The 12,214-nt window shown below is 55.1% G+C and overlaps 1 protein-coding gene across 17 annotated transcripts in view; it reads left to right on the top strand.

Moving 5' to 3' along the window:
• HAPLN2 (hyaluronan and proteoglycan link protein 2) overlaps positions 1-11,300 on the top strand; it is a 232,964-nt gene extending 221,664 nt beyond the window's left edge. For 16 of the 17 annotated variants that reach the window (XM_039513212.1, XM_039513228.1, XM_039513217.1 and 13 more), the window contains 6 exons: positions 1,553-1,705; positions 5,892-6,005; positions 6,780-7,133; positions 8,319-8,435; positions 9,371-9,556; positions 9,899-11,300. In XM_039513212.1, coding sequence (XP_039369146.1) covers positions 5,918-6,005; positions 6,780-7,133; positions 8,319-8,435; positions 9,371-9,556; positions 9,899-10,182 — 1,029 coding nt within the window. In that variant the 5' untranslated portion in view covers positions 1,553-1,705; positions 5,892-5,917 and the 3' untranslated portion in view covers positions 10,183-11,300. Of the gene's footprint in view, positions 1-1,552; positions 1,706-3,367; positions 3,644-5,891; positions 6,006-6,779; positions 7,134-8,318; positions 8,436-9,370; positions 9,557-9,898 lie in introns of those variants that run through there. The other variant, XM_039513230.1, reaches the window with a different exon arrangement.
• Positions 11,301-12,214: the final 914 nt, after the last annotated feature.

Here is a 12,214-nt window from a genome sequence, read left to right as displayed (position 1 = left end):
AAGCCTAATTTAATGGTGTCCAGTTTGCAAATTAATTCCAGTTCTGCAGTTTCTCGTTGGAGTCTGTTTTTGAAGTTTTTTGTTGAATAATTGCGACTTTTAGGTCTGTAATATTGTGACCAGGGAGGTTGAAACATTCTCCACCTGGTTTTTGAATGTTATAATTCTCGACGTCTGATTTATGTCCATTCTCAGTGTCCAGGGGCCTGGTTTGTGGATTTGTTGCTCAAGGGACTTGTGATAAATTGCAGCTGTTTCTTGCGCGCTCTGAGGGCCTCTCATTGTAATGATACTGATCATAATAGTCCCGATGCTGTAGCCCTCAGCTGACCGAACCTTTGCTGACCTTCTGCAGTGTAAGAGCTCAATCTATAATCAATACATCAGCCCATCAATAAGGCCTCTCTCCGGTCAACCGGCAGAGTCAGGTCACTCTGGTGCAAAGCCACGACCGTCTGAGGCCGCTCCGTTCAGCCCGGTCTGGTTACAGCAAGACTTGCCCTCCCCTCCCCGGCTAAAAAGCATGTTTGTCCTGTCCCCAGTGCCATTAATGGTGCTGTCACATTCTTCAGGTGTGGGTCAAACAGATCCAGGGGACTCATTTACCTGCCCCCCCCCCAACATCCCTTTTAGGACAGCGCATGGCCAGACTCTGACTCCACCCCTCCCCCACTAACTCTGGCCTTGGTTTCAAGGGGCCAGATCCTCAGCTGGTGTAAATCAGCACAGATCCCTTCGCTTCGTACCAGTTCATCCCAGCTGAAGCTCAGGGTCATTGCTTAGCTGCAGATTGCCAGCTCTGACCGCCCCGGCGTGCAAAGCAGTGAATTCGTGCGGAAGAGGAGGGGAGCCAGGAGATCTGGGTTCGATCTGCCACAGACTTCAGTTGCGCAAGTCATTTCCTCTCCCCGTGCCTCAGTACCCCACTCCTAACATGGGGCTAGCAGCGAGTCAAAGAAGCGCCAAGCAGATACATTCAGTGACGTTGCAGGGGGCTATGTGGCATGGGGCTGGATAAGCAGCTAGATTTTTCTGGAGGAAAACGGCTGCTTTGTTGAAACTGAAATTTCTGAGGGAAGCCTCCATTTTCACCGACGTTTTTCAAAAAAAGACCCCGAAAAATGATTTTTCTCCCCCTAGTTTTCGGCATCCAGTTCCTTTGTACGGCCTGGCAGCGCGAAGGGGCCTTAAGGTGAGTGTGACTGTGAATTGCAATGGCTGGTCAGTGTAAAGGAGGTATTCGAGGCAGCGAGAGTGAGGCTCGGAGACTTGTTGTCATCCGGGCTGCAGGCGAAGCTTGTTTTCGGTGGAGTGCGTGTCACGGAGAGGCCGGGATCGCTTTGTCCCTTGCTGCCAGAGACAAACTGCCGCTTGTCTTGTGTTTCATCCGAGATGTACATTTCCTTCTCCCCTGGAGATGGATCTTCAGGGCAGGGGTACCGGGGCGGGGGGGCAGAGGGAGGTGCTGAATGAAAAGGCCCAGTTCCATGCTGCTTCCCCAGAACACAGTCTCATTGTGTCCCTGTTGTTTTTTTCCCGCATCTCCTTTCAGAGACAGACGATCATCCCCAGCCTTAGCCGGAGGGAGAGCAGGGGGGGTCGGTGTCGTGACCAAGGCCCCGATCCAAAGCCTGAGGAAATGAATGGGGAGCCTTTCCATCGACTTCAGCGGCCTCAGGATCAGGCCCCGGCCAAAATGAGGCAGGTACGTTACCGAAGTGTGTGGAGGGGTGTGAACGCAGCCGGGGGGGATCCCCAGCTACCCCCCCATCTCTCCAGAGAGGAGGGGGGGACCACTGCTTCCGTTTCGGAGGGGAACAGGGAGCTGCGTGCCGCTGCTGCTGTAACGGGCCAGAGCCAGATTACAGAGTCTAACATTGGCATCTCCAAAGTACAATAACCCAGGACAGCCGGGACGCTCCTGAGCCCGTAAAACCGGACATCTGGCAGTGGCAGCGTGTACTGAGCCCCCTTGACACATTTGCCTTGAAAACCAGGCGATCCTGGGGAACCCTGACCAGGCGGCAGCACTGCTTGGGGCTGTGCCGTGGTGGGGACCTAGGACCCCGGATTCCCCTCGCCCAGCCTATTCCCGAGCGTCTCTCTTTTGGGCTCGTGAGGGATTTCGGCCTTCAGAACACCCTGGCCTGTTCTTCCAAAGTCACTAGTGATTTCCAGTGCCCAGCTGAGACACACGAAAGAGGCCTGGTTTTCAGAGTACGGGTCCTTGAGCGCTCTCCGAAAATCAGGCCCCTCTCACGGCGACTTATTTGGATCATTCCCAAAAGGGGAGCCACCCAAATCACTCGTCACCTTTGAAAATCCTGGAGTAGGTGGAATGAGGAAAGGCCTGTACCACTGACCAGAGCTTTAGTCATGTAAATTACACAAGTGTTTCGTGGTTATGGAGGACTGGTTTTGTGCTCAGCCCACACCCTAGATCCTCTTATCACCGAGACCCACTCCCATTTGTTTTATACCCAATCGGGTTAACCACCCCCCTACACCAGAGAATCATTGGCATCCATTAACCTTCTCCCATATGGAGCAACTCTTGCTAACAGTTTGTGGGGGAAGTTTCAAGCAAACACTGCCAGTCCGTGTTTGGCAGGGTGGGGGAGCTGCGGGGAGAAGACCGGTTAATTTGCAGACCTTTTGGGGATGATCAGCTCTCATGCTTCAGGGGATCAGCTGATCAGTACAGAGATCAGGAAGGGGATTCCAACAACCAATGCGACAACACCGCACTGTCAACCTGGTGCAATAGGGAAGGTTCCTCCTTTAATTGGAGCCATCAGCTTTTGGCTGCTGGAAGGGAATGTGGCCTGATGCATTGTGGGAAAATCTACTTTCCCTGGAGTAAAGTGAGTTGAGAGCATATTCGAAGGACCTGACCCCAAGCCCCTGGGAGTGAATGGGAGTCTTTCCACCGGCTTTGAATCTGGTTTGGAGGAGATGTGGGTCTGAATGGTGTTGACATCCGCTCTGAATTCCCCCAGCTCTGCGGCTGCATATAAAGATGGGCTTGTTCGCTGGGGCCGCTCTGTTCTGCTGAGCAGAACAATGCAGGGAAAGATGCTCACAATGGGAAATTGTGCATCTTCCTTGCTCATGGAAGGGGGAAAGACAGACACACCAACTGTTTACTGGTCCTGGGCCGGAGGGAGGGATTGAGAGAGAGGAAAAGGAGATACAGCCACCACCCAGACAATTCTGATGCTGTCCAAAGAGCACAAAGGCTAGATCTCCCCAAGCAAAACTCATTCTCTGGTTCTTGGATTTCCTCTCCCAGAGCAGGCAGGCCTCTCGCAGTCCCCGATGCCAGCGGACGTGTCCGCTAGCCATGGAAAGAGCCAGGAGCCAATGAACCCAATGGCACTGGAGCAGCAAGTTTGGTCTTTCCGTTCCTCTCCTGTCCAACAATGGGACGTTTGTGACGGAGCTGGGCCCGGGTTTTTGCAAGCGTGCGTCATGCCAGATGCATAACGGGGTGCTGAGTCAGCCCCGTGCCCGCAGTCTGGCCCAGGCGGGCATGCAGCAGCAGGTGGTGGAGGAGAGCTCTCAAAGGATCGCTTTGTTGTTTCCCGGCCTGGTTTGGAGGGGTGCGGTGGGTTGGCGGAGGATTTCCCGGTGAACGTAGAAGGTACAGGACCGGACCCGGAGCTGGTACGTAGAGCCCTGCAAATCCGCGGCTATCTGCTTTATATCCACGGATGCCTGCATCCCCGACGTGGGTGCATTGTTCACCACCTTTGGGGATCGGCTGCAGAGCCAAATTTTGTGTGTCCACGCAGGGCTCTGCTGGTAGGAATTCTTGTACCATTAGAGTGCGGCTGGTGGAGTCTCCCCCAATTCTCCACCTCCCAGACTTGGTGGGTGGGAAGCTCAGGACCTCTGCCTTGCAGCAGCATGGTGGGGTAGAGGATTCTGCCCAGTGGGGAGGAGGGTCTCAGGGCTTCTGCCCAGCGGGATGCATCTGCTGGGGCTTCAGCAGGAGTGGGGCTGAAACCCTGAACCCCAGCAGGTGCTCTCTGGCTCTCAAACGTCTAAAGAGTCTCATATCTGGCTCGGAGGGTCAGTAAGTTTGGCCACCCCTGGTCTAGTGGATCTGGCACTGACATGGGAGTGAGGAGATGTGAGTAGTCTCATCTCTGAAGCTAACCTGCTGTGTGACCTAGGGCAAAGCTGGGTGCCTCAGTTTCCCCAGTTTCCGTGTCCGTACAGCCTCTAGCGCAACAAGACCCCAGTCTCACTTGGAGCCTCTAGTCATTGCTGGAGCTAGTCAGAGGCAGCTGAGCCAAAACATCCAGACCCCGCTCTTCAGCCTGACAATGCTGGTTATTGTGGGCTAGCGGGGAGTCGGCCAGTCCCCCGCCTGGTTTGCTGTAGAGGGCAGGAGTCGAGCTGAATTCGCTTCACCCTCCCAGCCACACGCTGCCTGTTCTTCCCGTAATACTCCTTTGCCTCCCTTCATCGTCTCTTACCCATGATCCCCAAAGGTGGGGGTGGGTCCCGAGCGAAGTGAGAGGAGGTTCAGAAGATTCAGTAGGCAGGGCAGTATTGTCTAGTGGGTAGGACACTGGCCTGCTGGGTGATCCTTGGGCCAGTCACTTCCCTTCGCTGCTTCCCTCCATCCCACCTCTTGTCTACGTAGATTGTAAACTCTTCAGGACAGGGCCTGTCTCTATGTGTTAGTGCATTGGGAGGTCTGGGCGCCTAGGAACCCTAGCTACAGACCAAAAACCTGCGGTGCTAGGTGCTGTACAAACAGAGAACCAAAAAAGACAGAGCCTCCAACTGCCAGCCCCTTAGATTCCAGGAACGTTAACCCCCTAGAGAAACAACCCATTTGAAAGCCACAGGACGATGCAATTTGTGTCTAGTACCGACCTAAACAAACAGATCGAGTGCATCTTGTAGAGGACAATGGGTTGTAGGGAGCCAGACCTTGAAGAGTTAGTGTAGAGCTGGAGGTGCGGCAGGGTAGGGGGACGCTCTATAGAGGCCGTGTTTTTATCCTCCATTGCCTTGCACCTTCTGCTAACATCCTTCTGGGGTGTATTAACAGGAGCGTCGTATGTCAGACACAGAAGATAATTGTCCGACTGGTGAGGCCTCAGTTGGAGACCTGTGTCCAATTCTCGGCCTCATGCTCTAAGAAAGATGGAGATAAGTTGGAGAAAGTCCAGAAGAGAGCAACAAAAATGACAAAAGGTTTAGAAAACCCGACCTGTGAGGAAAGGTTAAAAAATCGGGGCATGTTTAGTCTTGAGAAAAGACGACTGAGCGGGGCCCTGACAGTCTTCAAATATGTTAAGGGCTGTTATAAAGAGGACGGTGATCAGTTGTTCTCCTTGTCCACTAAAGATAGGACAGGAGGTAAGGAGCTTAATCTGCAGCAAGGGAGATTTAGGTGGGATATTAGGAAAAACTTTCTCAGGGGCGTTAAGCTCTGGAACAGGCTTCCAAGGGAGGCTGTGAAATCCCCATCACTGGAGGTTTTTCAGAACAGGTTGGACAAACTCTTGTCAGGGACGGTCTAGGTTTACTTGGTCCTGTCTCAGCGCAGGGGGCTGGATTTGATGCCCTTTCGAGTTCCCTTCCAGCCCTACGTTGCTGTGATTATATGACGAGGGGAGAGAAGCCGGATTGTCCAGTGGTTAGGGTGCTAGCCAGAGATCTGGATACAGTTCCCTGCTCTGCCACGCACTCCCTGTGAGCAAACTCTCCTGCTGCTTGCAACAGCTCCCCTGAAACGAAACTTTCATCGCAAAACTCTAACTATGCGGAATTTCTTCAAAACCTCAAGGGGAGCAGAATAACTTGTGAGCCTGTGTGGAACAGCACCACCTGGTGAGCCTCGCTAGAACAAAACATCGTTCCTTTTTCAGGCACGTTCCTGGCCCCACATCTAAGTATGCACCAGCTGCTGCTGCTGGCTTCACTCTGCCTCTCTTCTCTGCCAGCTGCTTTAACTATTTACCAGAAGGCAGCTGGGGGTCCAGGTGGGTAACCATGTTCTCTTCCCCCCAGCGAATCCCCCCTTCCCCTGTCCAGTATGGGGCAGTTTGGCTCTTACCATAGTCCCAACCCATCTGCATCACCTCAGAGCCCCAGCCTGCCGCAGTTTAAAGCTGAGGTGCGTAGTCGCAGACGGGGGGAGGACGGGAAGGGCAGGAGGCTGGTTTGAGGTGCACCAGCACAGCTGGGTGTTGGGCGCCCGCCCGGGGCTGGACCAGTAAGGGAGGCGACAGGCTCAGCAGAGGTGCAGGGGAAGAGAACCGGGACTGTAAGAGGCAAATCAGGACTCCAGTGCAGCAGCAGTGCATGTGGAAGAGAAACCCTGGACTGGGAGACTGCGGGTCGGGACTGAGGGGCATCGGAGGTGCTGGGGGGAGCTCAGGGCTGGAATAGCAGGATGGGGCTGTGGGTCGGGACTGAGGGGCATAGGGGGTGCTGGGGGGAGCTCAGCTGGAATAGCAGGGTGGGATTGTGGGTCGGGACTGAGAGGCATAGGGGGTGCTGGGGGGAGCTCGGCTGGAATAGCAGGGTGGGATTGTGGGTCAAGACTGAGGGGCATCAGGGGCGCTGGGGGGGGGATCTCAGGGCTGGAATAGCAGGGTGGAGGTTCCTGTTTGGGATTGAAGGGCATCAGCAGGCAAACCGAGCAGGACTCGGAGGAGAGCCGCGGAGCCGCAATCCTCGAGCGTCTCGGGAGGCCGCAGGCCGAGCAAGGCCGGGGGTTTGACGCGCCTCCGCCTGCGGGTATCTCCTCACAGCCCCCACCCCGCGCCTGCAGTACCTGCTGGAGCCCCCCCATGAGGTGGTGCACGCCCAGCGCGGTGCCACGGTCACCCTGCCCTGCGTCCTGCGGGCACGGCCCCCCCACTACAAGGTGAAATGGAGCAAGGTGGAGCCGGCCGAGCTGCTGGAGAACATCATCCTGGTCACCAACGGGGCCCAGCACAAGACCTACGGGCAGCTGGGCGGGCGGGTCCGGCTGAGGCGCGGCCACCGCAACGACGCCTCCCTCACCATCGCCGGGGTAGCGCTGGAGGACGAGGGGCGCTACCGCTGCCAGCTGGTCAACGGGCTGGAGGACGAGAGCCTGTCGCTGACGCTGACGCTGGACGGTAAGTCCCGGCTCCCGTGGTGGCCTGGGAACGGTCCCCCTCCGGCCAGCAATGGCCCCGTCCTCTTCAGGGGAGAGACCTGCTGATGGGAGCCCCGGGCGTTGGGGGCAGCCATGGCCCCTGGCAGGGGGCAGAGGAAAAGCAGGGGGAGCCGTGTCCCCTGGCAGGGGGCCCCCAGGGAGAAGCAGCAGGAGCCGTGTCCCCTGGCAGGGGGGAAGCGGTGGGAGCCATGTCCTTTGGCAGGGTTCCCCGAAAGGGGTCGGGGGAAGCCGCATCCCCTGGAAGTGGGTCCCCAGGGGGAGATGGGCGAACCTGCATCCCCTGGTGGGAGCCCATGAGGGAAGTGCTTTTAAAAGTCTTAGCTCACTTACCCTCTACCCCCAGCTCTTTCTGAGCGTAGGGGTGACTTGGGTCCTTCCAGCCATCCCTACGCTCAGTCCAGGGGGTCCCTGCAGCCGCTGCTCCCCAAATCCCTGCTCTGTGACCTTGAGTAAGCCACTGCCCCTCACTGTGCCTCAGTTTCCCCTCCCACCCTCTGTCTGTCTATTCAGACTGTGAGCTCTCCGGGGCAAGGACTGTCTCTTGCTCTGTCTCTCTGATCTCATGTGAGCCTTTGATGCGCTGCTGTAACAGACTATTACCATGGGGGTTCCACAGGGGGCCAGCAAATCTGGTCGGGAAATGGAATTTCTGTCCCATGGGAAATCACGACATTTCAAACTTTGTTTTCCTTCCGGATCCGGAAAGAGAAGTCGAAATTTTGAAATTCACCAGGGAACAAAAATTCGGAAGGATTTCAATTCAGAAACTTCAGAACATTTTGGGAACATTGAAACATGCTAACAGAATACAAAATATCCACTAGTATGTAGCAATAATATTGACTGGTTTTATATTATTATAACATCATGTAAGAAAAGTGGCCATGAAGCCAAATGCTTCGGCTGTGTCGAAACGAGGTAGGTGAAGCGAATCGTGTCAACTATTTCCCACAGAAAATGTTGTCAAAGTCGACGAATTCCCGCAAATCATTTTGATTTCGACAAAACTGCATTTTCCGACAGAAAAGGGTTCTGTCAAAAAATTGTTAAGCAGGTGCAGAGGCCGGCACCCTGCACTGAGATTCCCGATCAACTCTCTGACCCTAGAATACCAGCTCACTCCTTTTCTTTTACGATCACCCAGGTGTCGTCTTCCCCTACCAGACCAGCCAGGGGCGCTACAGATTCAACTACTTTGAGGCTAAGCGGGCCTGTGAGGAGCAGGACTCTAGGCTGGCCACTTACCAGCAGCTCTACAAAGGTAACCAACCTCTGTCTGTTTCACCCACCTCCTCTAGCGGCTGATTCACAGACTTTGCTCTAGATATGCTTGAGAAAAAAAAATTAATCTCTTTATTTATTGAGGATGTTTTAATGGGTTTACAGATCATTGCCATGTAAATATCCGAGACAGAAGGGTAATCAGGTTTCAGAGTGGTAGCCCTGTTAGTCTGTATCAGCAAAAACGAGTCCTTGTGGCACCTTAGAGACTAACACATTTATTTGGGCATAGGCTTTCGTTAGCTACAGCCCGCTGCATCGGAGGTTACAGAATCGTTACACCAGCCAGCTTTTGTTTAGAGAAGCATTAGAGAGCAGGATCATCAGATCTGGGAATAGGACCCAGGAGTCCTGACCCCCAACCCCCTCTCTTCGAACTACTATGCCACCCCCCGCTGCTTTCAACTACCTGAACAGGGGTTCCGAAGAGGATGGATCTAGACTGTTCTCAGTGGCACCTGATGACAGAACAAGGAGCAATGGTCTCGCGTTGCAGTGGGGGAGGTTTAGGTTGGATATCAGGAAACACTTTTTCACTAGGAGGGTGGTGAAGCAGTGGAATGGGTTCCCTAGGGAGGTGGTGGAATCTCCTTCCTTAGAGGTTTTTAAGGCCCGGCTTGGCAAAGCCCTGGCTGGGATGATTTAGTTGGGGTTGATCCTGCTTTGAGCAGGGGGTTGGACTAGATACCTCCTGAGGTCCCTTCTAACCCTGATATTCTATGATTCTGTGATCCCAGAGCTGGGATTAGAACTCATTCCTCTAAGCACTGGACCACTCTCTCTCCCAGAGCTGGGGATAGACTCCCCTTTGCTCTGCACGATATGCGGGAAAATGGAGAATTGGGGCCATTATTAAGGTATCCAGTAGCTTGGTTCTGACGCTTGCCCGTCCCCTTTTCTCCCGCTAACCCGCAGCATGGACCGAAGGGCTGGACTGGTGTAACGCAGGCTGGATTCTCAACGGGACCGTCCACTATCCTATTATTAACCCCCGAGAGCCCTGCGGGGGGCGGCTTCTCCTCCCGGGAATTCGGACCTATGGGGCCAAGGACAAGCAGAAGGACCGGTTCGACGCGTTCTGCTTCACCTCTGCTGCGAGGGGTACGTCCAGAGGGAATGCAGCAGCTCCATGCGACCGCAGAGCGTAGGGAGACAAGATCAGAGCAGAGGCTCGGCTCGGCTGGTACCCCCTCCTGTTCTGGGTCAGCTCACTAGTTCCGTCTGGTGTGGTATCCCCTGCTCCCCGTCTGGGTCATTCCTCCCAACGCAATGGCTCCACGCCACCTCCCTGAAGTGGGCATTTCCCAGGAGCTAGGCAGGACCTGCTGTTTTCTAGCCAGGCTAGAGGGACCCTTGGCATCTCCGTGGCAAGTCCCCACACCACTCAGCGTCCCATGTGACCTTCGCCTTGACACCCTCCCCTCTCTCTCTCTCTCTCCCCAGGCCAGGTCTATTTCATCCAGGGCCGCCTGAGCTTCAAAGAGGCAAGGCAGGCTTGCCGCAACCAAGGGGCCACCATCGCCAAGGTCGGGCAGCTCTACTCCGCCTGGAAGTTCTCCCAGCTGGACCGTTGCGACGGGGGCTGGCTGGCGGACGGCAGCGTCCGCTACCCCATCACCACCCCTCGCACCCACTGCGGGGGCCTTCCGGACCCCGGCGTCCGGAGCTTCGGCTTCCCCAACAAGGAGCAGAGGACGTATGGGACCTACTGCTTCTCGGTGAAATAGGGATGGCGCGGGGTGATGACGGGACGCCGGGTAGGGGACGGCAGCTCTGCTCTTCGCTGGTTTCCAGCCGCCCTGCCCCTGTCAAGGGTCATGAGATCCGTCTCCCAGGCGTGTTTCTCTTTCCCAGTGGGTCTCAGGCCGGTTTCCAGCAGCACACAACACTCGCTTGGCCCATCCGTTCATCGTCAGCCTTAGCAGAGAGACCAAGGACTGGATGGGCCATGGAGACCAGAATCCTGTCTCTCATGTCCAGAGGTGCCTCCTCCAGGAGCGCTGGCCGGGAGAGGCCAATAGGCTGCTTGCCCTGTTCTGTGAACAGAGGAATCTGTTCTCTGGAGCCGTGAATCTGGCACAAAATTCAACCCCTGGGCCGAGGGCCTGTGTGCTACTTAAGCACTGATTTGAGGGCTTACGTGGTGCACAGGCTGGATTCAGACCCTCTGCCCAGAGGTGACTTCTACCCTTTCGACACAGAGAGCAAGTGAGAATGGAAGCACCAAAGCCCCCAACCTCAGAACTTCTCGGGGCTTTTGCTCTCCTTGGTTTTGGATTCCTGCTGTTTGCTAGCTGCCATCTGGAGCAGGGGGTCGTCAGGAGAAGACAGAATCCATGGGACTCAGTAAGAATCCAGTGTCCTGCTCCCGTGAGGTCGCTGGACCCCTCAGAGGAATAACCAGTAGCTGTAGATTTTTTGGTTTCGTTTAAGGCTAACGACGAAATGGCATTTTGTATCCATTACTCATCTATTTCCAACAGGGGATGGGGTGCCTCTGGAGATGAAAAGCTTCCTGACTCTCTGTATGCTTACTCGTGCTTGTGGAAATTCACAGTGATAGCAGGGCCACAACTCAGCTCCCTCTGCTCTGCAAAGCACAGGTCCCTTGCCACTTGATCTAAAGGAGCATTTCCTTAATTAGCGGCAATATAGGGGCTATGACGCACAGCCGAGCCGTTCTGATTCCATTCCCGCCGAGGGCAGCAGTGCACCCAAGCCCCCAGCCAGCTCACTACACTGTGCTCGTGAAGGTCTGTTTTTTAACCCCAACACCCGCCCGGCTCCCCCCGTGAAGAAGCCGTTCAGTGCCAATATGTGACAGGCTGGAAAGTAATGAGTTTGACTAATTGAGTTTATCCATGTAAATTTAATAAAAATGATGGTAAACCCACCTGAAAAATAGCACCTTTGGGGTGGGTTTTTTCCCCTGCGTATTAGCCACAGGCTGACACAATTCAGCCCTCGAGCCCTCCAGCCCTCGAGCCAAGGACTTTCAGAGCTAGAAGCCATAAGCTGCTAATGTGTCAACAGAAGCACTGTGCCCCCCGAGCTGGAGCAGACTCACCGACTGTATGTGGACTAACACTAGCAAGAGGACGGACTCTCCCATGCTGTGGGTGGCAGATCCCTTGTGATATCCAGCTTACGCCCTCAATCTGAGGCCTTGTTACGTTTTTAGGAGAAATTACCCTGCAGTGCGAGGGGTTGTCCGGACTAAGACTTGCCCAGAGTTCAGTCAGGGATGGCTTGATCCTTCGCCGGCAGCCTACAGCTGAAAGGTTCTAGCATAGCCCTTAGCGCCAGCCAGTCCCAGCCACGAACGCCCCCAAGGGCTTGTCTTCATGTGCAGAGCTGCCCACTGTAGCGCTTTAGTGAAGACCTGCTCCTGTCGGCGTAGTTAATCCACCTCCCCGAGAGGCGGCAGCTCCGTTTACGGGAGAGCTTCATAGCGCTCTGTACGCCGCGGGTTAGATCAATGTAACTACGCCGCTCGGGGGTGTGGATTTTTCACACCCCGGAGAGACACGGTTACACCGGTTTACGTTTGCAGTGTAGACCCGGCCTCAGAATCTTTTCGTAAGTGTCGGACCGGAGCAGCAGGTGGCACCAAGTGAGATCAGGGCCCCGTTGCACCGGCACACGCTGCTGCGCTGAGCCGTTTCGCATCCACAGACAAGGCGCACAGAGGATGGACGGTTAGCCCCATTTTGCAGGTGGGGAAACTGAGGCCGGGAGTGATTGTGATCACACAGGGTG

The sequence above is a fragment of the Mauremys reevesii genome, linkage group 24, assembly GCF_016161935.1.
Source record: "Mauremys reevesii isolate NIE-2019 linkage group 24, ASM1616193v1, whole genome shotgun sequence".
Classification (NCBI taxonomy): Eukaryota; Metazoa; Chordata; order Testudines; family Geoemydidae; genus Mauremys; species Mauremys reevesii.
This window is presented reverse-complemented; position numbering and strand designations above follow the sequence as displayed.